Here is a 24,542-nt window from a genome sequence, read left to right as displayed (position 1 = left end):
CCCCTCACATATGAAAAATATCCTCTGGCCTGAGTTTACTCGTCCATTAATGGGGATGATAAAAACTGCTTTGCCCTTTTCATGGGGCTCTTGTGGGGATCACACAGTTACTGAATGTATAATTGTACTGGAAAAACATTTAAGATGATGCCCAAATATAAGGGGTATTTGTCAGACATGCTCATGCAAGTGAGGAGAATGTGAAAGGGTGGAGAGCGGCTGCCATGCTGTGGTGGCACTGGTTGGGGTATACATCCCATTGAGAAAGCCGGAGGAGGAAGGCAAGGCTCCTGGTAGCGGTGCAGAGAACAAGGGGACAAGCAAAATCTCTCAGTGCATAAGAGTTCCTGAGCACTCTTGAGTTCCCATTTGCTTTTCCATACTGTTCCTCTAGGGCAGCACGAATGGACAGACCATGGAGAGAGCTTCCCCAGCTTTGGCTCCCAGCAGGCCCCAAATACCTTGGCTTGCTCTTCTTTCCAAGAAAGGGGTCTTGTTCAAGTAACTGATACCTGTAGGGAATCTCAGAGCAAGTGTGGCTAGCAGTCTGAGGGGGGAAGTGTGACCATGGGGCATCCCTACCAGGCACACAACTTGGGGCCCAAGCATGGGTCTGGGCCACACAGGCCATGGAGTGTAAAGGTCCGGTACCAGAGAGCTGAGGGCAAGAAACATGGGTTCAGAACAAATATGGTTTCCAGTTCAAGTTTCCCCACTCATTAGTGGTGTGTCCTCAGACAAGGACTTCTGAATCTTTATCGTCTATAAAAGAGGGATCCTGACAGCACCTACCTTGTAGACACTGTTGTAACTGAACACAATGTATATTTTACCCCCAGCACAGGGCCTGAATATGCAGTTGGTGCTTGGTGAATGTCAGCTCTGGTCTGCACTAGCTTGGAGGACCCCTATGATGGATCTTTCCAGATGCTGTCATGAACACTAACACCAAACCTTGTCTGATGGCCTTTGGCTATTGCTCCATTGGTGTGAGGATGCCCAAAGGTCAGTCATTTCTGGATGGCACTCTGGGTGGTCAAACCAAAGTTGTAAAAGGGGTAACATTATTGTAGGCATTACTGCCCTGGAGACCACAGGGGAAGTTATCAGGTGAAAGGAGCAAGGATGGGGTTGATTGTAATCTCGAGTTCCAAAATTACACATAAAAGCTTTCCTCTGAGGCCCCTGAGATGCTCTTAGCATGCATGGTTAGCTTTAGTGATGATGTCCCTGCAGCACAGTGGTCTTAACCAGGACACCCAGGAGGGCAAGCTCCCCAGGTAGCTCTCCTTATCTTTCCCCCTGAAACCAGTCAAGTTGAGCAGCTCCTCTGGGGCCACGCATGTGAAGCTTCGCTTCCCCTCTCCCCTTCCCCATCTGGACATGCACAGCAAGCAGAGTCCATCAGGGCCCATGACTTTGAGGGGCTTAGTTCAGAGAGAGAGGTCACTATCTAGGAGGGAGTTGGCAACCTGCTTCACCTGGAATGAGAGCCCTGGCAGTGACAGCCACTCTGGGTGTCCTCTGCCACCCCCTTCCCCAGAAGGCTAAGGAAAAAGGAGTAGGGAGCAGGCAGGGAAAACAGGAGGAAGGAGTTGTCCTGTCTGCAGAGCAGGCACTGGTGTCGGAAGACAAGGCCCTCCCCCGCACTGACATGGAAATCCTCACACAACTCTGTCACTGCTCCCTGAGGACCAAGGCCCGTTGCCATTCCTGCAAGAATCAAGTCTGAGCTTAGCTTAGTCACACCCACTTCTGAGAAAGAAGAGGTTCTCCTGTGGGTTTTTGCAGGACCCCCATGTCAGGCCCATTTTCACTGGTTGGCCATCCTCCCTTTCTCTTCTAAGCAGGCAGTAAAGTGTGGTGGTTCAGAGCACAGACTGCGGAGCCAGACCTCCTGGTTCCAGGGTGACTCTGCCACTGGCTGTGTGGTCTTGGGCATGTTGGTCAATCTGTCTGTACCTTTCCTTCCTCTGAAAATGAAGGTAATCATAGTACAGGCATCCCTTGCTTTATCATGCTTCGCAGATACTGCATTTTTTACAAACTGAAAGTTTGTGGCAATTCCATCTTGAGTAAGTCTAACCAGTGCCATTTTCTGAACAGCATTGTGTGCTTTGTGTCTGTGTCACATTTTGGTAATTCTTACGATATTTCAAACTTTCTCATTACTATCTTATGGTGATCTGCAGTCAGGATTCTTTGATGTTACTACTACAACTTGCTGAAGGCTCAGATGATGATCAGCATTTTTTAGCAATAAAGTATTTTTAATTAAGGCACATACATTTTTCTTTAGTATTAATGCTATTTCACACTTAATAGACTATAGTATAGTGCAGACAAAACTTTCATATGCACTGGAAAACCAAAAACTTCCTGTGACTTGGTTTATTCTGATACTCGCTTTTTTGCAGTGTTCTGGAACTGAACCCACAATCTCTCTGAGTTCTGCGTGTACCAATCTCATAGAGTTGTTGTGAGGATGGAGAGAATCCACGGAAAGCACCTACAAGAGTGGCTGGCTCATAGCCTCCATTCGGCAAGTATAAGCTATCAGTGCTCTGTACCCATAGCTGCCAGAGGAGCTCAGGGAAGGAGGTGGAGGGCTGGGGAGAGGAGGCAGGTCCAGTGCACACATGCTCACTCTTACACACACTGTGTGCCCACTCACCCTGTTACACCCACCTTGTTTTTTTTCTTTTTCTGTACAAGAAAAGAAAATAATAAATGCAAGATAAGTGAAAAGCAAGTTCCCAGAAAGCCCAGTGGCCTTTGGCTTCCCTGTGAACCTGGTCCTCAGTGTCAGGTGAGGTTCATAAATCTGGGTCATGTGGAGCCAAACGGGCCTGGAAGGTATAGGGAGAAGAGAATTCTCCAGGCCCAGGCACAGGGCTGATACGGCTTTGCTTTTATAGTCCATTCTGCCATTGGTCGTGGCCAAGGAAGGGGAGCTTCTGGCAGATGTTTTGTATTTTTTCATGAAGTTGGTTACTAAAACACCCCAAAAGTAGGCTCACCTAAACTGGCCTGAAAATGAATTTTATTTGATTTATAGTTTTTGGTTTTTCATTAAAATTAGAAGGTCAGGGCTTTCCTGGTGGCTCAGACAATCGAGTCCACCTGCAATGCAGGATACCCAGGTCTGATCCCTGGATCGGGAAGATCCCCTGGGGAAGGAAATGGTGACTCACTCCAGTATTCTTGCCTAGAGAATTCCATGGACAAAGAAGCCTGGCAGGCTACAGTCTGTGGAGTTGCACACAGTCAGACACGACTGAGTGACTAACACTTTCACTTTTACTGGCAGCCTGCACGGATCTGTGACCCCCTGTGACAGCAATCTGAGGAGCTGAGAGCAGCTGCTCTGCATCCCCAGATTGCCACAGTCACCATCACTCCAGTTGTCTGAAGCCAAGTGGACCACAAGCAACTGTACCCGCACAGGGACACCAAAAGCCTCACACGTGCCTGCTCTGCTCCGTTAGGTGACATATGAATTCAGGTAAGCTTTTGAGTTTGCTGCACCTAATAAATACGCTACACTGATTACCGACATCCAAAAGATAAGAATAGCACCAAATGCACTTAATACTAAAACCAACGTCTGTGCTAATTCAAAAGGCCCTTGGGGATCTGCCAGTAGCACAGGGTTGGGATTAGAACCATGAGTGTCACTACCCAGAAGACAATTCAGTGGGGGTATTTATGCTGTCCTCTTATTGGCCCAGGACACACCCGCAGAGCACAAGGGACTATTTATTCACCAAAACCCAAAGTCCAAGGCAGTCATAAAACTCCTCTACATGGAGACTCCAGCAGACACCAGCCCTTTGCTTCTAACCCCGGGCCTCCCATCCCCAGGGACAGGCCTTGGCATGGGGTGGGGGAGAGAGCCTGACTCCACTCAGAGAATCTGGTTGTGAGTTCCAGCCTTGCCACTTACAAGCTTTGTGAACTCAAAGAAACCACTTAACCTCTGCTTAATCCACTTAACCCACTGAGCCTCTGCTTCCTTACTTGAAAACCACGGATAATAACCTTATTACATGTCATAAATCTTTCAAGGATCAGAGAGATGACACATGTGAGAAGTACCCTGAAGATGTAAAACATATGAACAATAGCCATTTAAGGGCCTGTGCTATTCCAGACCCTTCATGTACATGATCTCATCGATTCAAACCTCACCAAAGCCCTGTGAGGCATGTATTATTAATATCACCCCTATTTTACAGAGTAGGAAACTGAGTCAGAAGGGGTTACATAACTTGTCTAGGTCACCAGGCTGGCAGGTGGAGGACCTGGGTTTTGACACTGACTCCAGAGCTGGTGTGGTGCTGCTTTTTCTGTGTGAGATTCTAACTCATAAATCCAGTGCAGGCTGCAGCTGTTGTCACCCCTTCCTGTGGCCTTGGTCCCTCCCTCTAATTGCTCAAACTGCTTTTCCTTCTAGGACTCTCCTCTGTCCTTCCAGCCCCTAGACTGACTAAATGGCCCCAGGACACAAGTCCCATGACTTCAGGCCATGCCACGCAGAAGTTGCAGTAACACAGGGTAATGGCTCTGCACACCCCGACTCCCGTGTCCCACTGCTACCCCTCCATCACCCGCCTGTTCCCTGGCCCTTTTCACATGTGAGAGCCAAACCACTCACCACTGGCCGATCCACAGAGATTGTATTCTCAACTTCCCTGTGAGGAACACAAACAAGAGGGGGTCTCAGTGTCACCAAGAACAAGTAGGAAGCAGAGGGCTTTTGCTCAGGCCACCTGGCTTCTCGGAGCCAAGTCTGGACTGACCTCAAGAGAACCCCAGGGACTAATACCCCCTACCACAGGTGCCATTCCCTGAAGCCAAGTGCAGACACAGGGCTTCTTTTTGGCTTTGTCTAGGTTTCCCAGATGCATGACCCAGACACCTATTCATGGACCTTATGTTTCGTTTAGGGACAGAGGTCAAAGTGGCAAGGGCCTATGAACTTATCTCCAGTGACAAAGAGGGCAGGATGTGGCCTTGCTGGCTTCCCTGGTCACCGTACCTAAAAGTTCAGTCACCCCCCAACTGCTCCTATCCTTCTTCCCACTTTATTTTTTCTCCTTATCACTTATGTAAATCTAATAATCTCTATATACTTTTTTCTATTACATTGTCATCTCATGCTAAAATGTTAAATTCCACGAAGGCAGGGATTTCTGTTTAATTCATTGCTCTGTTCTTAGTGCCTAGAAGAGTGCCTGGGACAAAGCAGGTGCTCAGTAGCTATCTGTGGGATGAATGGGTGGGCGGATGGATGTAGGGGAGATGTTCCCAGTGGCTCAGGAACAGGGGAAGAGGTCCTGGTCAACAGGACTCCTGGAGAGACCTGTCCGGTTATCTCACACCTCTAGTCTCTGGTATGGGTCATGTGGGCTCTTAGGGACAGGTGGGGAAAGCCAGGCTGGGACTCACTCAGAGAGGTTCCTCTTTTCCGAGAAGACCCGGAGGATGAACTCGCCCTCCTGGTGGGGCTCGTAAGTGGAGGGCACAATGACGTACTCGCTGGGAGGCAGGCGGAAGCGCTCAGACACCTCCCGCATGTTGATGTAGGTTCTGCTCCTAGCCTTGGAGGCATTGTACAGGAAGAAGTCCTTCTGCAGGTGCTGCTTGTTGCCGTGCATCTAAGGGAGAGAAGAGCCCAAGGTACCTCAGCCCCTTGGGAGGGACACCCTGTCCTGCTCACAGTCCTCCTCCAGAGGGGTCCTCCTTCCCAACTCCCTGGTCACTCATTTCATAGTCACAACCTACCAGCTTCCAATTCCCAAGGCCTCGAATAGCTCAACATCCCTGGAGCTCCCTACCCCATATCCTCTTCCTTTTCTGCTGTGATCCAGAAGTGAAGGTCAAGTCTGGCATCCCCCACTCAGGGTCACTTACCAGAATTGCTGCTGCTCAGCTCCAGAACACCTCTGGACTGGGGAAAGACCCCAGGGAGGCAGGGGTGGGGGTTGTGGACTGGGTCTGAGGGAGGTGATTCCTCCACCCCCAAAGAAGGCGATCAGCCTCACAATGTGTCTGTGTGATTCTGTGTGTGAGTGTGAGCAAGCATGTGAGCGTGTAATGGTCTCTGGTGGGCAAGGGGAAGGGCATGTTGTGGGGTGGGGGTCAGGAGGCCATGCAATGGCCCGAGGACCTGCTCTGGAGTTAGGTAAGGTGGGCCAGGCCCTCTCCTATCACAGTCCTGCCCCCAAACCCCACAGGAGGTGCCCTGATGTGCCCCAGGCGGACCCAGGACCCTGGTAACGCTGCACACACTGCTGGCTGCTCCACTTCTATACCTCTTTGGGAACCTTGGGGAGAAACAGAAAAGGAAGGTGCTCAGATTTTTGTGGATTTCAGGTCTTAATCGGGATGGAAACTTGCCAAAGGGCATGCTAGCAATCGTAGAGCGAATGAGGGGCTCTAATGCCCCATGTACCTACCTGGACAGCCCCAGCCCCACCCCCACCTCCCCTAGGTGGGTTCTTCCCCCACTGGTTACAAACTTCTAAGAGGTTCTGACTCAAGTGGGCCTGATATCAGTAGTTTTGGGGGGCACTGGATGTTGGGGAAACTGGGGAACCCCTCAGGAAGCCCCCTGAAAGCCTCTTCCCTAAAGAGGCGGTCTGAAGCTCGTCAGGGACGGCACACCTCGTAGATGGCGAAACCGATGGTGAAGAGGTTAGCCCCCAGCTTCCGGTCCTTCCTCCGGTTCTTCTGCATCAGAGCCACCAGGAAACTACAGATCACCTCGGAATCATCGGGGTCGTCGTCCTCCTCTAGGAGCTTCAGACGGTACTGTGGGTTGGTCCAGAAAGTGTCTGTGCCCCCCCAAAAGGAATTGCACTTTCAGATCTGCCTCTCAGAGAAAGGAAAGGACAGGAGATGAGACGGAGGGAACCTATTCATCTCTAGCCTCCTCATCTACATGCTCAAATATGTATGAAAAATAAAAAATATCCAGGCATTTATTTAATTTGGTGTGTGTGTTGGTGGGGGCGGGTAGCCTTTTTACCTTTATACAGATGGACCTGCACTGATTGGCTATGTGGCTCCTCCTTCCTCTGTGAATTTTCATTCTCTGTCTTTGCTGATGGCTTCACTTTTCTCACCTACTCCTTCAGTGTTACTAGTCTCTGGGATTTGGTCCTGGGCCTCTTCTCTCACGTCCCTAGGCTGTCTTATCCACTCCTACTTTCTAACTGCTCCCTACATGCTCTTGACTCCTAAGCTGTAGATCCCAGCTTCAATCTCTCTTTTGACTCCTTCCCGTCATCCCTTCTTTCTTCCTTCCCTCCTTTCCTTCCTCTCGTCTTTCCATCCTTCTTTCCTTCCACAAATACATACTGAGTCCCTGTCATAGAGCCAAGTGCCATTTTTATCTGTGCATCGAGTTCTCTTTCATGCATCTTCACCTGGATATTCTACACATGCCTCAGACTTCCCATGTCCCAAAGTAAACTCCTCTGCAGAAGCCCACAACCAACTCTGTCAAAAACAAAAAACCTTCTTTTTTTTTTCTCCTGTGCATTTCATGTTATGTCATTGACATCATCTACTCAGGCTCCCAATGAGAGAATTTTGAAGTCATTCTTCCTTCTCCAGATCAACCAATATTTCCTTCCCTCAACCTGCCCCTTCTCCCCATCTCTGCTGCTCCTGACTTGGTCTTCGCTTTCATCATCTCTGGCTTAAACTCTTGTAGCTGCTGCTAACTCAGTTCTCCAGTTCAATCCTCAGCATAATGAACACAGTCCTGTTCTGACATAATAACCTGCCTAAAAGTTGTTACCAGCTCCTTAATGTAAGCTACTCAGAATGGAGATTTCCTTCTCAGTAATGTTGTTATTGTTGTTTGGTCACTGTTTGGTCACTGTTGTGTCTCTTTGTGACGTCACGGACTATAGCCCACCAGTCTCCTCTGTCCATAGAATTTTCCCAAGTAAGAATACTGGAGTGGGTTGCCATTTCCTTCTCAAGGGGATCTTCCTGACCCAGGGATCAAACCTGCAACTCCTGCACTGGCAGGCAGATTCTTTACCATAGAGCCACCAGGGAAGTCACCTCTCAGTAAAATGGGGACAGTTTAATAAGACATTGCATGTCTGGAAGTTAGTAAAGACTCAGCAGATGCTAGTTAATATTATTCTGCCTGGAACTTGTTCTGCTTGGACCCTTTCCCCATCCAGAGCATCTCTCACCTGGGAAGTTGCGGCAGCCTCCGGCAGAGCAGCCCCTCACCCAGCGGCCCTCATTCACGGACACTGTCCAAGTCTGAAGCTTGTCGGACTCCAGGGCATCAGCTGTGAGGTTGCAGATCTCCAGCTTTGTGAAATGGTAGATAAAATCATCGTAGGACATCCTGAGAGGTTAGAAGAAGAGAGAGAACTATTTGGGAGGCTGGGAAAGGTAAGAATGCAGGGCTAACACAGTACAATGAAATAGTCCAGAGCAGCTTAGTCATGGTCCTAGAGAGGACCCTGTCCTTCCTTTCTTAGGGTCAACACTGTGTCAGTTCTTTTTTTACATTTTTATTTATTTATTTTTTTTAAATTTGGCCTTGCCATGTGGCTTTCAGATAGTTCCTGACCAGGGATTGAACCTATGTCCTCTGCAGCAGAAGTACAGAGTCCTAAGCACTAGACTGCCAGGGAAGTCCCAACACTGTCAGTTCTGATGTATCTCTTGCATTAAACAACTCAAACTCATGCATTCTTGCTGGAAGAGCTTGGCAGCAATTCAGTTCTCCACAGTGGTCCTGTGTGCCCCTCCACTGGGCCTAAGCACTGTACCAGGCACAGGGGAGGGGTAGTTGGGGAAGCACAGACAATTAAGCAAGCAATTTTAAAGGTGATGAGTGATGTTGAGCATCTTTTCATGTGTTTGTTAGCCATCTGTATGTCTTCTTTGGAGAAATGTCTGTTTACTTCTTTGGACCACTTTTTGATTGGGTCTTTTATTTTTATGGAATTGAGCTGCAGGAGTTGCTTGTATATTTTTGAGATTAATTATTTGTCCATTGCTTCATTTGCTATTATTTTCTCCCATTCTGAAGGCTGTCTTTTCACCTTGCCTATAGTTTCCTTTGTTGTGCAGAAGCTTTTAATTTTAATTAGGTCCCATTTGTTTATTTTTGCTTTTATTTCCAATATTCTGGGAGGTGGGTCATAGAGGATCCTGCTGTGGTTTATGTCAGAGAGTGTTTTGCCTGTGTTTTCCTCTAGGAGTTTTATAGTTTCTGGTCTTATGTTTAGATCTTTAATCTATTTTGAGTTTATTTTTGTGTATGGTGTTAGAAAGTGTTCTAGTTTCATTCTTTTACAAGTGGTTGACCAGTTTTCCCAGCACCACTTGTTAAAGAGATTGTCTTTTCTCCATTTTATATACTTGCCTCCTTTGTCAAAGATAAGGTGTCCACAGGTGCATGGATTTATCTCTGGGCTTTCTATTTTGTTCCATTGATCTATATTTCTGTCTTTGTGCCAGTACCATTCTGTCTTGATGACTGGGGCTTTGTAGTAGAGACTTAAGTCAGGCAGGTCGATTCCTCCAGTTCCATTCTTCTTTCTCAAGATTGCTTTGGCTATTTGAGGTTTTTTTGTATTTCCATACAAATTGTGAAGTTATTTGTTCTAGTTCTCTGAAAAATACTGTTGATAGCTTGATAGGGATTGCATTGAATCTATAGATTGCTTTGGGTAGTATACTCATTTCACTATATTGATTCTTCTGGTCCATGAACACAGTATTTTTCTCCATCTATTTGTGCCCTCTTTGATTTCTTTCACCAGTGTTTTATAGTTTTCTATAGAAGACATACCGATGGCTAACAAACACATGAAAAGATGCTCAACATCACTCATTATCAGAGAAATGCAAATCAAAACCACAATGAGGCACCATTTCACGCCAGTCAGAATGGCTGCTATCCAAAAATCTACATGCAATAAATGCTGGAGAGGGTGTGGAGAAAAGGGAACCCTCTTACACTATTGGTGGGAATGCAAACTAGTACAGCCACTATAGAGAACAGTGTGGAGATTACTTAAAAAACTGGAAACAGACCTTCCATATAACCCAGCAATCCCACTGCTGGGCATACATACTGAGGAAACCAGAAGTGAAAGAGATACATGTACCCCAATGTTCATTGCAGCACTGTTTATAATTGCCAGGACATGGAAACAACCTAGATGTCCATCAGCAGATGAATGGATAAGAAAGCTGTGGTGCATATACACAATGGAATATTACTCAGCCATTAAAAAGAATACATTTGAATCGGTTCTAATGAGGTGGATGAAACTGGAGCCTATTATACAGAGTGAAGTAAGCTAGAAAGAAAAACACCAATACGCTATACTAATGCATATATATGGAATTTGGAAAGATGGTAACAATAACCCTGTATGTGAGACAGCAAAAGAGACACAGATGTATTGAACAGTCTTTTGGACTCTGTGGGAGAGGGTGAGGGTGGGATGATATGGGAGAATGTCATTGAAACATGTAAATTATCATAACTGAAATAAATCGCCAGTCCAGGTTCGATGCATAACACAGGGTGCTCGGGGCTGGTGCACTGGGATGACCCAGAGGGATGGGATGGGGAAGGGAGGTGGGAGGGGGGTTCAGGATGGGGAACACATGTAGACCCATGGTGGATTCAAGTCAATGTATGGCAAAACCAATACAATATTGTAAAGTAAAATAAATAAATTAATTAAAAAAATAAAGATGATGAGTATCACAAATTAATCCCAATCCTGAGGAAAACAAGTGGGTCCAGAAGAAAGTTCCCTTTAATCTGAGACTTGAAGGCTCAGTAGAAATGATCAGAGTGAGGGTGAGAGTGGCATTGAGTGAGCTGAGTAACTAGGGCTTCCTCCACTCAGAAAACAGCTCCACCAAGGCCAGAGCAAGTGGCCGGAGCAGTGCGTGTGGTGGAGTGTCACAAAACCACAGGAGCCATAGTGCAGTGGCTTGGTCCGGGCCTGGTCATCACCATAACTCTCAGGCTGCTCTCAAAACCCTCAATCTTGCCGGGTCTCTGGCTGGATTTGGAGAATAGGGCTCAGATGTCCCAAGGGCTGGAATCTGACAGCCACTTTCTGGGGTTGGAGGTTTGAGATTTCAGTGCCCACCCCATCCCTTCAGAGTCCTTCAGAGTCCTCTTGGGTCCTGGACTCACCAGAACTCTCCATCCTCAGTGACCTGGTGCTGCAAACGGGCCTTCTCGTCCTTGTCCACATAGCTCCAGTCCTTCCAGCTGGAGGGATGATGGAGGTGTGATGAAAGGGAAAAGAAAGGGAAGGCCTGATATGAGCTGGGCCAGGAGGTGTCAGAGAAATATGAACAAAATAGCTCCTCTCCCAACTGCAGCCAGTGTGAACCACCAAAATGCAAATCTGACCTGATACCCCATAATCGCTTCCCACCATCCTCAGGATTAAGACCAAGCTTTTAAAATGGTTTATGAGGGCCTGACTTTTCTCTGATTAAAACTTTAACCATTCCTCACCCTTTCAAGTTAGGGGCTGGGCCTGGAAATAGGTAACTTGTGATTTCAATTTAATTATACCAGTACTAGCTGTAACCCTGGGCAAGTCACTTCACCTGTCACAGTTTCTGTTTTCTCAACTGCAAAAGGGAAATGATTATGTCACCTACTCACAGTGCTGTGATGAGCAAGAGATGAAATATTGCATGTAAAACTTTTAGAACAGGCCCATCATCTAATAAGTAACTGTCTGAGTTACTGAGAAAAAGACTAAACAGGTAAACTTCTCCTTCCTCCTGCCACCCCACAAAACATCCCAGTTTTGTATTTTTTAAGGGCTGGGCAGTTTTACACACTCTCTCCCAAAGGAGGAGGAACTAAAGCACCTTTGTGAGGAGAATGAAGCTAAACTAGATTGTCTCTGGAGAGGTTAGGGATTGAAGAAGTGCTTGGAATCAGGGAATACCGGAGGGGAGATGGAGATTCCTGAGACCAGCAGGAGGGACACAGTGGGTGGGGGAGGGAACTCTCCTTGAGTGACCGAGGCTGAGTCCCACTTGTCACCAGTCCCTGAAGTGGAGGAGTTGGCAGAAAGTGGACCCCAAGATCTGAGACTGGAGAATATAGCGAGGGTCCCTGTGGGTGACTGGGACCAGTGGGCTGGTAGACTTATGCGGTACCAGGGACCCTTCCAGAGAAGAGAACCCAGTTCAAATGCCATCCCTCCAGGCAACCTTTTGCTACCTTCCTGTCCCCTCAAACTATGAGAAGGGCTCCTGCTTTGTGACCCTAACTATAGCATTTATCTCAATGATTAGTGTTTTTCTGTCCTTCCCACTAGACCTTAAGGCCTATAGGGCAGGGTCTGAATCTCTGTGTTCATTTCTAAGTCCCCAGACAGAAGCATGGGGCCTGACACATACTGCACAATGAGGTGTCTGGGATTTGTCACACGGATAAGAGAAGGGAACAGTAAGGAGACCAGGATAAGCACCTTATTGGTCTACCCAGCAAAGTTGCCTATTCACAGAATGCCCCCAGTGCTTAGGATTGTGCCTGGGATTCAGTAAGTGCTCAACACATACTTGCTAAGTGAATGAATGGCCGAACAAGCCAGTAATTACGGTGCCCTGAGATGAGAGGTATGTTAAAATTAGCACAGGGGCTGAGGGTACCCACAGCCTGGTTGTGGTCCTTCTCAGCTAAGGGGTCCTGCTCTGCCCCCTTGGGAATAAAGGAGCTCCAGGGCCCACTCTCCCTGCAGAGAGGCAGTCAGGAGCCAGCGATTGGGGTGGAACAATAAAGGCTTTGTGAAGGTTCTGGAGCCTTCACAATAGCTTCCTCCCTCTGTGTGCTGTTTTAGCTGCTTCCAGTCACTTGCTCCCAGTAATAAGTAGTACAATTCTTTCAAAGGACTTATGCATCTCTTCCTGGGGCCAGTGAGGGAGAGGAAATCTTAGTACTGGCTAAGCTTTCTGCAACACCATCACATTTTCTCCTCGTAACAGCCCACCAGGTAGGTGCTAACATTTTCCCCATTTTATAGATAATTATGAGAAAGGAAGTTACTTGTCTAGTCAGACCACTGCATCCTGACTCCCCTCCTGCCTGGACATGGCCCATGCTCTCTAGGATCTTTCCTTTCCCCTCAATGGCCATCAGCAAGCTCTTGGGGTCCCAGGTTTCCAAGGCTCTGCTCCCAGCCCTACCCTGGAGCTACACCCCTTCTGTTCCTTAGCACGAGCCCTTCTCTGGAGCCATCCCCTCTTCTATTCCCAGTCCTTCCCTAGAGCCACACCCCCTTTTCTCCTCTGTGGATCATTGGTTTTAAGGGTGATTTTAGACCAAGCGTTTGTAGTACTCTTATGGCTTGGTCCCCAACCCAACCTTGTCCCAGGTCCTGTTGTCCCCTATTCATGGGGTCCCCTCACCCACCTGTCACTCCAGGAGCCATTCCACTCCACCTGGCCCCAGGGGTTCCGCAGCCGCACCAGCTTCACTTTCTCACCCTTGTACAGGGCCTTGGGCAAAGAGGAAAAGCTCTCTTGCTCTGGACCCTTTCTGAAGCCGGGGTGGGGGACGGGGGGTGGGGGTTGGGGGAGTCTTCTGTCTTACACTGAGGGTTGGGGTGGGAGTGGGAGTTGGGAGAGGGATCCCATAGAGGGAGCTGTCCTGATTGGTCAAGGAGACTAATTACAAGTTTGTTGTGAAAAGGCAGAACCTTAGCACGAGCTTACAGGAGTCAGGCTTGGCCACCACCTTGCCATCTTCTAAGAAGTGATTTTCACAGTGAATATCTGGCTATTTAGAAATTTGGGTGGAGTGGGTGGAGGAGGCAGGGCATATAATGTAGGGCTCTGCTGGCAGTTAGGTGTCTCTGCGTGAATTATTAATAGAAAAAAATGCCCCTGCTGGCTGAAGAGTGACAGAAAATGTCACCTCTAAGTAGATTTATCAGAAAAAGGGGCCCCTTCCTCCTGTCTGCAGCATGGGCTGCTGTGGACAACTGCCTCTCTCTGCCCATCCCTATGACCAGCGCACAACTGCCCAACTGTGCACAAGGGGCCTGACAAACTCCCTGTCTCTGTCATGACCCAGTTAAGGCCAGATGTGCCAGTGGGAGCAAAACATCATTACTGACCATGAAAAACAAGAAACACAAGAGCCCATGAAATTAATTTCATAAAACCAAAGTGATTTCTATTTGTTCTTTGGAAATGTTGGGGCAATTGCTATCTTTACCACTAAAAATAAACATAAACTGAGCACTGTCTTGTGGCAAGATCCACCTACAAGTCCCAGTAGTCTCCTCCAACCCCAGGCACTCAGCCTGAGTACCTGATTGGAGGCAAATTCTGCAGATGCAAAAGGGCACAGAAAGCCAAGTCCTGACTTCAGGAGGTTCCCCCAAGTAGCCCCTCAAGTCCTAACCCTTCATACCCCGCCAGGCTTACCTCCTCCAGCCCAGTGACTGAGTAGGCATGGCCTTTGACCAGCCCACAGGCCATTCTTGTCTCAAACTGAACTGGAACAATCATCTGTGGAGTGAAAACCGGACAGCCTGTCAGGGCTTGTTTCCTGAGACAAAGTTCACACTAGTTCACATCCTGGGTTCAGTGAGGACAAGGACTCCTCCATGCTCTGGAAGCGTGCCTCCTAGCCATGAGAAGACCCACACTAGCCCTTTAAGAGAGCCAAGAATATGCAGCCCAGACAAGGTGTTTCCGTCAAGCTGGTCCCTTAACCATTGGAGAACAATGTGGAGGCTGGGGCCACGAGGTGAGTGAGAGCGTGCCTGGCCCTCCTTTCTGGATCCCTTGGGTCTTTCAAAGGAAGAAGTGGGGGTGGATGGAGGCTGCCTTGGGTCAGGCTCCCCTTCCCTGAGCCCACCCAGGGTTGACTATTCCTGGAAGAGAAAGGGATTGAGAAAGGGGGTTAGATGAAACATGGAGGTCTAACCTTTTATCTTTATATCCCCTCACCTTCTCCACCCACCCTAGAACATATTCAAGAAATTAAAAGTAGACTTCCTTAGTGGTCCAGTGGTTAGGACTCCATACCTGCAGTGCAGGGGGTGCGGGTTTGATCCTTGATTGGGGGAACGAAGATCCCACGTGCCATGTCATGTGGCAAAAAATTAAAAAAAAAGAAAGAAATTAAAAGTTCCTGTACCCAGGCAGAGAATTCCAAGGCAGCTAGAGGAGAGTCCTGCTCAGACATGACTGTGCCTCAGGGAGCAGGGAAGTCTCTTCCATCTGAGATTTGCAGCCACAGGAGATCCTTGGGAGAAGGGTAGAATGGCCAAAACCCACTGAGCCCTAGATGGATCTCTGTGGCTTCACTCTGCCTGGTGATATGACAGCTTTAAGAGGTAGCCTGGAGCCCTTTTCAAAGTGAGGGGTATATGAGGAGCCAAGGCTTTTGACATCTCAAACTCTTCCAGATTTTAGTCTTTAGAGGACCCAGACCATGTGAACAGAAAGGGAGGGGGGCAGGAGGTTCATAAACCTCTCAGTTTTGGACCAGGGAAACCACTTGAAATGACTCTTGTGGCATTACATATGCATTCCCAGCTATTCCACTACTGGCCATCTGTCCAAAGGAAAGTGTCCTGGATGGACACAAAGATGTATCTAATAGGATGTTAGCTGTAACATTTAAAAACTACAGCCAAAACAGAAAAAGAAAATATTTAAATTCCCAATAATAAGTTATGGGGTAAAAAAACTACAATTTATCTGCATGTTGGACTATTGTACAGCCACGAAAAATGTTATAGAAGACACACTAAGAATGTGATTCTTGTTGACACATTAGGTATATAAAGCTAACTGAAAAAGAAGCATGCTGCAAAGAGGTACATACAGTATGACTGCATTTTTAAAATAAAGATTTAGATTAGGTGTATGCATAGAAAAACCCTAGTAGGACATATGCCAAATGTTATTATCCTCAGATAGGGAAAAAATAGGTTCATTTTTTCTCTGCTTTACTGTATAGCATGTATTACTTCCAAAACTACTAGAATACAAGCTCGGGGGGTGGGGCCGGGGGAGTGTGTGGAAACTGCTTGTTCCTTAGAATCCGACACAAATGGGAGAGAATTTTCTTTGTTTGTTAGAAGAGTGCCTAGTAGGAGCTCAGTAAATAAGTGTCAAATACATAAATGAACAAACTAGAAGGAGAGAAATACTTTACAAATAAATGAAATCTCTCTCATAAATATTTATGCCAGTTAATTCATTATCAGAGAAACTGCCTGGACCATGGAGTATGAAGGAACCCCTTCCCCTCCCCCGCCAGAGATTCCCTCCAAAAGCTGTCTCCCCACCTTGCCTCAGGAGCCTTAGAGCGAGCAAGAGATTCCAACCCAGACCCCTGGAAGGCCCCAGGAGGAGCCCACGTGGGCGGTGCCGGCTGCTGAGGAAGGTCTGACACCACGCAACACACCCGGGCCATGCAGGTGGGAGGAGTACACACCCGAGTTGGTCTGTCATCTGAGCATCCCTCAGGGATGAGGTCTGAGTCCCTGAGCCGCGAGTTATCCATATTCCTCACCATCCGCTCAATCAACTCCCCCATTTTCAGCCCAGAAGGAGAGGTTCCATAGGTCATGTTTGTGCCATCCTGAGGCCCAACAGGGAGGGCAGGGGACAGTCCAGGAGAGGGAGAGAGAGTAACAAAGGAGGGTGATAGAAAGGGAAGGAGAGAGAAAGAAGGGAGGGGACAGACAAAGAAACAGAGGAGAGATAAGTAGAGCATGAATGGAGAAAAGATGGAGAACAGTGATGCAGAAAGAAAACGTTTGTCCATGGGTGCTTCATCTTCCCAAGCTTTCCCATCTACTGGGTATACTAGGAGAGGAAGGAACAGGAATTCAGCTTGGGCCCCTTCCTCACCAACAGAGATAACCAAGACTGTTAGAATACATTGACTACTCCCCAGGGAGGGTGTATCTCCTGGCCAGTCTGCCATCCCCTTGCCCTTGGCTCTGGTCTCAGTTCACACCACTTCGCTGAGAGGTGGACTGCAGGCTGAGCTTCTCCCAGAGTACAACACAAAGCCTGGGTCCCACATGTGAGATCTGATCAAAGCTCAATGACTGGGAGGCTTTCTTAGGGAACTGGTAGGTTCAGGTCCATAGCCCAGTGTGTGGCCAGCTTATTAGGGGCATGCTGGAACTGAGAAACACCAGCCCCGGAGGCCTATTTCCACCTAAATTTTTGCATCTTTATTGAAAACCTCCAGAAACTTCTCCCTTGAGAAATTCCCAGTTTTCAAAGTTGAGAGCTACTTTTCTGCTTCCTAAAACAGAACGTTCACCCCGCCCCAGAGGAAAGCCCTGTGCTGCTGTTCACTGGGTAAGTCTTCCCAGTAACAGGCAGCTCCCTGTCCTGCACCCCATACTGCAGACTTACATCAATGGAGCAGCCCATGAGGGAACCCCTCTCGATGGCTTTCTTCATGATCTTGTACATGTCTCTGGGAGCATCCTTGATTTCAAAAAACTCTGTCACTCCTCCCGTGAAGTCCTCCATGGCCTCTGTAGTGTTCCCACCTTTCAGGGCTTCATACGAACCATGGAGCCTTAGAGATAGGATGAAGACTAGTCTGGGGTCACAGGGTTCCAGGAAACATGATCCAGGTACCCCTGGCTCCAGGACTTTACTCTTGGGTCCTGTGATGCTGTCTTGTCCAAATTCTCCAACAACTCTGTAAGCTTTTAAACAGATATTATGATTCCCTTTCTTCACAATAGAGAAACTGAGCCCCAGAGGCTGTGTGACCAGCTAAGGCCACAGAGAGGAGAAACACTGGGGCTGGAACCTTCTATTCCCACTTCCTGATACTCAAAATCTGAAGTAGGGCTCCATTAAAGCCATTAGTAGCTGGAGTGGAGCTTCTGAGAGGCAACATAGCTTTTCTTCACTTATTCTGAGCTCCAGTGTTATATGGCAGCCTGGATGGGAGGGGAGTTTGGGGGGAAATGGATACATGTATACATATGGCCAAGTCCCTTCACTGTTCACCTGAAACTATCACAACATGGTTAATCAGCTGTACCCCAATACAAAATAAAAAGTTTTATATATATATATATATATATATACATACATACATACATACATATGTGTATATATAGTGAGCTCAGGAGGTTGAGCCTACTAAGGCTCTGGGATTTGAGTTCCAGAGAAATAATGCTGGGATCCAGGATCTGTAGTGCCACCAAGAAGGGAGGATTAAAGAGCTCACTATGGAAACTAAAGATTTCCTATCCCCCTCTTACTTAGCATAAGCCTTCTCCAGCAGAGCACTCCAGAACTCATTGCGATGGTTGGATTTGGTGAAAACCAGTTGATTGTTGTAAGTTGGCAGGCAGTCATCAATAACCACGTCCACCCAGTCTCCATAGCGCCAGAACTGCACAGAAGCATCAAGCACAGTGCCATCCTCAGATTACCAGTGGGAAATGTGTCCCTACCCCACATTCCTTTTGTTCACACTATTCTGGGTTCAGAGAAGGTGAATCTGTCTTTAAGTGGACTGTGAGCTCTTTGAGGGCAGCAAGTATGTTACAAAGCATTATGTCTCTCCCACACAGTCCAGCACAGTACAGGGGATGGTAGGTCCTCCATGTGTATCTGAGGGCTTGAGATTTTCCTTCTGCTCTGTAGGTCTGGGAGGGCCTAGGTATCAGTATCATTTGTTATCTCAGCTGATCCTCATATGCAGTCAGGGCTGAGAAGCACTGGTCTAGGAGAAGGTGACGTATAATTTATGTACTTCTTGATGACAAATAAGGTAGGAATGGTTGTTGAAGAAGAAGGATTGACATGGAAATGGAAGGTGACCCAGAATATACTCTGGTTAAACCAGGAACACTGTCCAGTAATCCCAATTCTAGATGATCTTTCTTGAACAAATCGGTTTTAACCCAAGAAAGCCAAAAGTAGTTTAATTTCCTTCTAATGACATTTACTGTCCTATGAACAAGAAGGCAAAAATCCGTGTGGTCTTTGTGTTTATGATCCTTTTGGTTTCAGATCTTTTAAATACCCAAGGGGAGTGAGCAGCTCAATGGCATAGGGGAAAAACAAAACTTGGGACCCTGCTGCCCTGTCTGCATTGGAATGGCAGCAGGAGTCTGATCCTAAACCTTCAGAGAAGACACTTTCTGAGGCCTTCCATCCTGGGATACAAGATCAACTGATGATCTGGGTCAGTCCAGGACACTGGGAGCCTTCAGGGCTGTTCAGAAGCCTCAGAACACCCGTAGATACAAGTGCCCACATACAAAGCTCATTTCAGTTCTGGGACAGCATGGGGTTTGGCTCTTTGCTAGGACAATTTGGATCCAGAAAGTTTCCAGTGTCTGAACTTATTCTGAAACCAAAAGACTCATTGCTGGGCCAAGCCAGAAGCCTGGTCCCCAGATTAACCAGACTTTTCTTCCAGAGCCCGGAAGGGGTAAATGATAGTGTGGGTATAGACCTGTGTTGGCATTTCTTTTGCAGCCTAAAGGGCCCTCTGGATTCCCAGTGCTAGTGTCTTAGGGATTTACTTGAGAAGGACTTCTGGTTATCACACAGAAGCCTGACAGCTGGAAAGGTAAAAATAGACCAACAGGCCAGCAAACAGGATATCTTCTAACCTTTCTGGGGCCTAACGGAAGGTGTAGGGGTTTGAGGGTAGGAAGAAATAAACAACTACTTCCTCACAGGCTTGAGGCCTGAAGAGGGTCACTGCCCACAGCCATAGCTGGCTGGGTGGGTGGGAATCTTTCCTGGAGCCACGGGGAAGTCAAGCCTGGGAGACCAGCGGTAGGTGGACAGCCCGCTGGTCCTCTTAACTACAGTCCCTTGACCTCACCTGGAAGTGAAAAATCCCCGCGTAGTTTTCGGTGAAACTCTGATCATGGGGTATGACCCGGAAAAGCAGACGCTTGTTCAAGGTCAGGCAAGCGATGGCTGCAAGAAACCAGCAGTCCCCTGCAGGCAAATACGTGGCACAGGTCACAGGAGGGCCCACACCTCCAGGGAGGAAGGAGACCCCATCCTCATTAGCTGCTCTGCTTTCTGGAGAAGGGCGTACACTGGGCTCTCACTGTCCTGCTTCCAGATCTGACCTTACGGACATGTCAGCCAAGGAAAGGAGTGTGACTGCAGTCCCTGGACCATGCGATTAACAAGGTAACTTACTCCCTCGTGACTGCTTTCCTGAAGGCTATAGGCAGTTCTTCTGTCTGCAGTATAAGCTCAGACCTCCATCTGGACCTCAGTGGAAACTGAGCAGTGGGAGTCATAATTGGGTCATTCTTTCTAACACCTGTAGGAAAGCTGCCTGCCCTGCACCTTTGCAATGTGACTGCAGAATCTGAGCATCTGAGATCCATCAGACCAGCCCATTAGTACTGTAAGGAAAGCTGGTTAGTATTTGGAGGTGGCACTTTGCCCTGTTTGTGTGTGCGTGTATGTGTGTGAATGCCCAAGTGGCAGGCCAGGAACACTAACAGAACACAGGCTAGGTTATGCAAGGCCTTTGCTGTGCCGTGTGGGATGTCACGGCATCTTTGAGACTGCAGAGGGGAGGCTGAGAGCCTCCACAGGCCTCCTCCCACCACCACTACCACCTCCCCACTCCCCACCTCCCAAGCAGCCAGCCTCTCCTCTGAAACAGTGTGTCGGTTGGAAGGCCCAGGTTATTAGCTGGCCAGGGCTCTGCAGGCAGCCTTCCTTCAAGTGCAGGAAGTCAGATATTCAAAACCTCTTCAGCCTTTCCTTCCGGGACCAAATTAGCTAAATTCCTTTCATTTGGCCTTGAATGCCCCTTTTCCCTCAAGTTCTAAATTGTGTCTGTTGATGTTTGTTTCCTCCAACTTTACTTCACAGAACTTTTCTCCAGTTTGCAGTAAAGACAATACCTTCCAAATAAGAGGCTGAGACAGAGGAAGCAGCCAAGCTAATTAACCAGACAGAAAATTGGATGCTTATCCACATGGCACGTGTTGTCTTTGTTGAAAAGCTTCTTTAATACGGAGCTATTCTAGGGCAGTTTAAACAAGAGTTCGAGTTATGAAAGCAGTTTTTGTGAGCATATCGATTCTGCATGCCAAAGGGACATGCATGGCACACAATTTCAGAGCTGCCTTCTAAGGAAGGTTGTTGTTTAGTCTCTAAGTCATGTCTGACTCCTCGTGACCCCATGGACTTAGCCTGCCAGGCTCCTCTGTCCATGGGATTTTACCAGGCAAGAACGCTGGAGTGGGTAGCCATTTCCTTCTCCAGGGACTCTTCCTGACCCAGGGATCAAACTCCCATCTCCTGCACTGGCAGGCAAACTCTTAACCACTGAGTCACAAGGGAAGCCCTTCAAGGAAGGTGGGTCCTGCTAGAAACAGGGCTTTTGTCTTGCTGAGTGGGGTGTGTGAGTGTCCTGGAGACTCTGGAGAGGAGGCGACCTCCTGTTGTGACACAAGGCAAACAACTGATGAGAAAGGTGGGAGGGACAGAAATTAAATGAAGCAATCACCAACACAGAGCTGAATGAGTTTAAATAATGTTATCAAAACTACTTCCCCCAAATTCATTACAAGTAAAACCAGATTCGTGTCCCTTTACTTACTATAAAAGGATCACACCCCTTAATCACCCCTTTGATTGTTTGGCTAAATAGGACCAGAGAAACTTTCCTACCTAGATCTCCTTGGCAGATGTCAGTTCTATTGGCTCCACCAACGATAAATCGGGGATTCTCACAAATTTCCTGTGAAGCAAAAAGGAAATAATAATAGTAGTAGTAGCTATTATTTACTGAGGTTCATATGCAGTACTGGCATCACATATCAGGAGTTTTACACACACCACTCATTTAAACCTCAGAAACGCCCATGAATTGGATACTACCGTTCTTATTTTTCAGATGAGAACACCAAGACTCAGAGAGGTTAAGAATTTGCCCAAGGACACACAGCTAGCAGGGAGGAGAAGCCAGATGCATGACTCCTTTTCTCATTGTTCCACACTGATCCCTCACAGTGATACATTGTCTGAGTAAGGAAGCACCTTGAGAGTTAGGGCAGTGTCATTACTTCCACAGCTTTGACCAAGGGACGGTAGAAAACACGGCTCTTGTTTTTTTTCTAAGCCAGGAAAAGAGGTGCAGGAGGGAAAGTAAGGATCTTTTTCCCTTGGATGTGGTAACATAGATACTTCCTATCAGCATGTGTCCCAAGGGCCACAGGACTTGAAAGCTGGGGAGAGCCAAGAATAAATTTGACATGGGCCTCGAAGGCCTCCCAGTCTGTTGGCAGGTGTATTTCTTTAATAAAGCTAACCCAACATGACACCCTGGTCTCAGCAGTTTTCAAATCCAGGCACTGCCGGTTCTATGCATCCCAACAGAGGCCAACAGAGGGTGCTCTTGTGTTTGTTCGGATGTGTCATGCTTTGTATTTTAACTTCAGAAATAATTATAGATTCTGTGTTTTGGTTTTAACTTTGTCCTTCACGGCTTCAAGAAGCCTTGCTATCTTGGTGATATAGCCCTCTCTGTTTTTCTGTCTTCCCCAATACAACAACCCGGGTGAGTGAGCTCAGTGAGTGAATCTCCCTGAGCTCAAGGATCTGTCTCACCTACTAGATGGAAAGTCGTGCATAGATCACACCACACACACCACCCCCTTGAAGCTCTTATCAATGGAAGCATAAACCCCAAATAATAATTTTTTAAAAGGTTATCTATAGGGGAGGAAAGGATTAAGTGGTGAATATAGGGATGGAAGTAAAATTCTGAATATATCTGTTTTAAAAGAATTTTGACTTAGGAACTATGTACATTTTATAGAATTAAAAACCAAATTGAAGAAAATGCAATTTTAAAAAGCAATCTGTAACTGTGAAAGAATAAAATTCTTATTTTAAGCTACCAAGTTTATGGTAATATATTATAGCAGCCATAGGAGCCTCATACAAATGGCAAAAAGTGCATGGGAAAATGCTCAACATCACTAATCATAAGGGAAGTTCAAATTAACACTACAATGTGATACTACTACACACCAGACAAAATGGTTAATACTGAAAAGAGTAATAAACTGGTATACTAATTTTAGTGGGGAAAAAAGCAATCTGTAAAAGCTGAAAGCAGATTGAAGAAAAGGAACCTAACTGCTTATCAAATTGATGGCATGATCACATACATAAAATGAATTCTTACAAGTCACTTGCAATGTAAAATGTTGGCTGTTTATTCCTTTTGGGACATATCCTAAGTTCAGTTCAGTTTAGTCGCTCAGTTGTGTCCAACTCTTTGCGACCCTGTCTCTTTAATAATTTTCCACAGTTTTTTGTGATCCACACAGTCAAAGGCTTTGGCATAGTCAATAATGCAGAAGTAGATGTTTTTCTGGAATTCTCTTGCTTTTTCGATGATCCGACAGATGTTGACAATTTGATCTCTGGTTCCTCTGCCTTTTCTAAATCCAGCTTGAACATTTGGAAGTTCACGGTTCAGGTACTGTTTAAGCCCAGCTTGGAGAATTTTGAGCATTACTTTACTAGCGTGTGCTGCTGCTGCTGCTGCTGCTAAGTCGCTTCAGTCATGTCCGACTCTGTGCGACCCCATAGACGGCAGCCCACCAGGCTTCCCCGTCCCTGGGATTCTCCAGGCAAGAACACTGGAGTGGGTTGCCATTTCCTTCTCCAATGCATGAAAGTAAAAAGTGAAAGTGAAGTCGTTCAGTCGTGTCCGACTCTTAGCGACCCCATGAACTGCAGCGTACCAGGCTCCTCCATCCATGGATTTTCCAGGCAAGCGTGTGAGATGAGTGCAATTGTGCAGTAGTTTAAGCATTCTTTGGCATTACCTTTCTTTGGGATTGGAATGAAAATTGACCTTTTCCAGTCCTGTGGCCATTGCTGAGTTTTCCAAATTTGCTGGCATATTGAGTACAGCACTTTCACAGCATCATCTTTTAGGATTTGAAATAGCTCAACTGGAATTCCATCACCTCCACTAGCTTTGTTCATAGTGATGCTTCCTAAGGCCCACTTGACTTCACATTCCAGGATGTCTGGCTCTAGGTGAGTGATCGTACCATCGTGATTATCTGGGTCGTGATGATCTTTTTTGTATCTTCTGTGTATTCTTGCCACCTCTTCTTAGTATCTTCTGCTTCTGTTAGGTCCATACCATTTTTGTCCTTTATTGTGCCGATATTTGCATGAAATGTTTCCTTATCTCTAATTTTCTTGAACAGATGTCTAGTCTTTCCCATTCTATTGTTTTCCTCTATTCCTTTGCATTGATCACTGAGGAAGGCTTTTTCTCTCTCGATATTCTTTGAACTCTGCATTCAAATGGGCATATCTTTCCTTTTCTCGTTTGCCTTTTGCTTCTCTTCTTTTTGCAGCTGTTGTAAGGCCTCCTCAGACAACCATTGTGCCTTTTTGCATTTCTTTTTCTTGGGGATGGTCTTGATCCCTGCCTCCTGTACAATGTCACAAACCTCCATCCATAGTTCTTC

At 47.0% G+C, this 24,542-nt stretch overlaps 1 protein-coding gene across 2 annotated transcripts in view; it reads right to left on the bottom strand.

Moving 5' to 3' along the window:
• The window catches only part of CAPN3 (calpain 3), a 56,151-nt gene that overhangs the window by 4,725 nt on the left and 26,884 nt on the right, over positions 1-24,542 (bottom strand). The window contains exons 2-15 of one of the 2 annotated variants that reach the window (XM_027553640.1): positions 21,712-21,781; positions 19,889-20,007; positions 18,306-18,439; positions 17,437-17,605; positions 16,499-16,645; positions 14,473-14,556; positions 13,454-13,539; positions 11,210-11,287; positions 8,220-8,380; positions 6,670-6,839; positions 6,318-6,329; positions 5,452-5,660; positions 4,658-4,694; positions 2,689-2,706 (exon numbers count right to left, since the gene is read on the bottom strand). In XM_027553640.1, the coding sequence (XP_027409441.1) occupies positions 2,689-2,706; positions 4,658-4,694; positions 5,452-5,660; positions 6,318-6,329; positions 6,670-6,839; positions 8,220-8,380; positions 11,210-11,287; positions 13,454-13,539; positions 14,473-14,556; positions 16,499-16,645; positions 17,437-17,605; positions 18,306-18,439; positions 19,889-20,007; positions 21,712-21,781 (1,494 nt within the window). The remainder of the gene's footprint in view (positions 1-2,688; positions 2,707-4,657; positions 4,695-5,451; positions 5,661-6,317; positions 6,330-6,669; positions 6,840-8,219; positions 8,381-11,209; positions 11,288-13,453; positions 13,540-14,472; positions 14,557-16,498; positions 16,646-17,436; positions 17,606-18,305; positions 18,440-19,888; positions 20,008-21,711; positions 21,782-24,542) is intronic. The other variant, XM_027553641.1, reaches the window with a different exon arrangement.

Source organism: Bos indicus x Bos taurus, chromosome 10 (genome assembly GCF_003369695.1).
Source record: "Bos indicus x Bos taurus breed Angus x Brahman F1 hybrid chromosome 10, Bos_hybrid_MaternalHap_v2.0, whole genome shotgun sequence".
NCBI lineage: Eukaryota > Metazoa > Chordata > Mammalia > Artiodactyla > Bovidae > Bos > Bos indicus x Bos taurus.
Note: the sequence above shows the minus strand (reverse complement) of the source record. Positions and strands in the feature narration are given on the sequence as shown.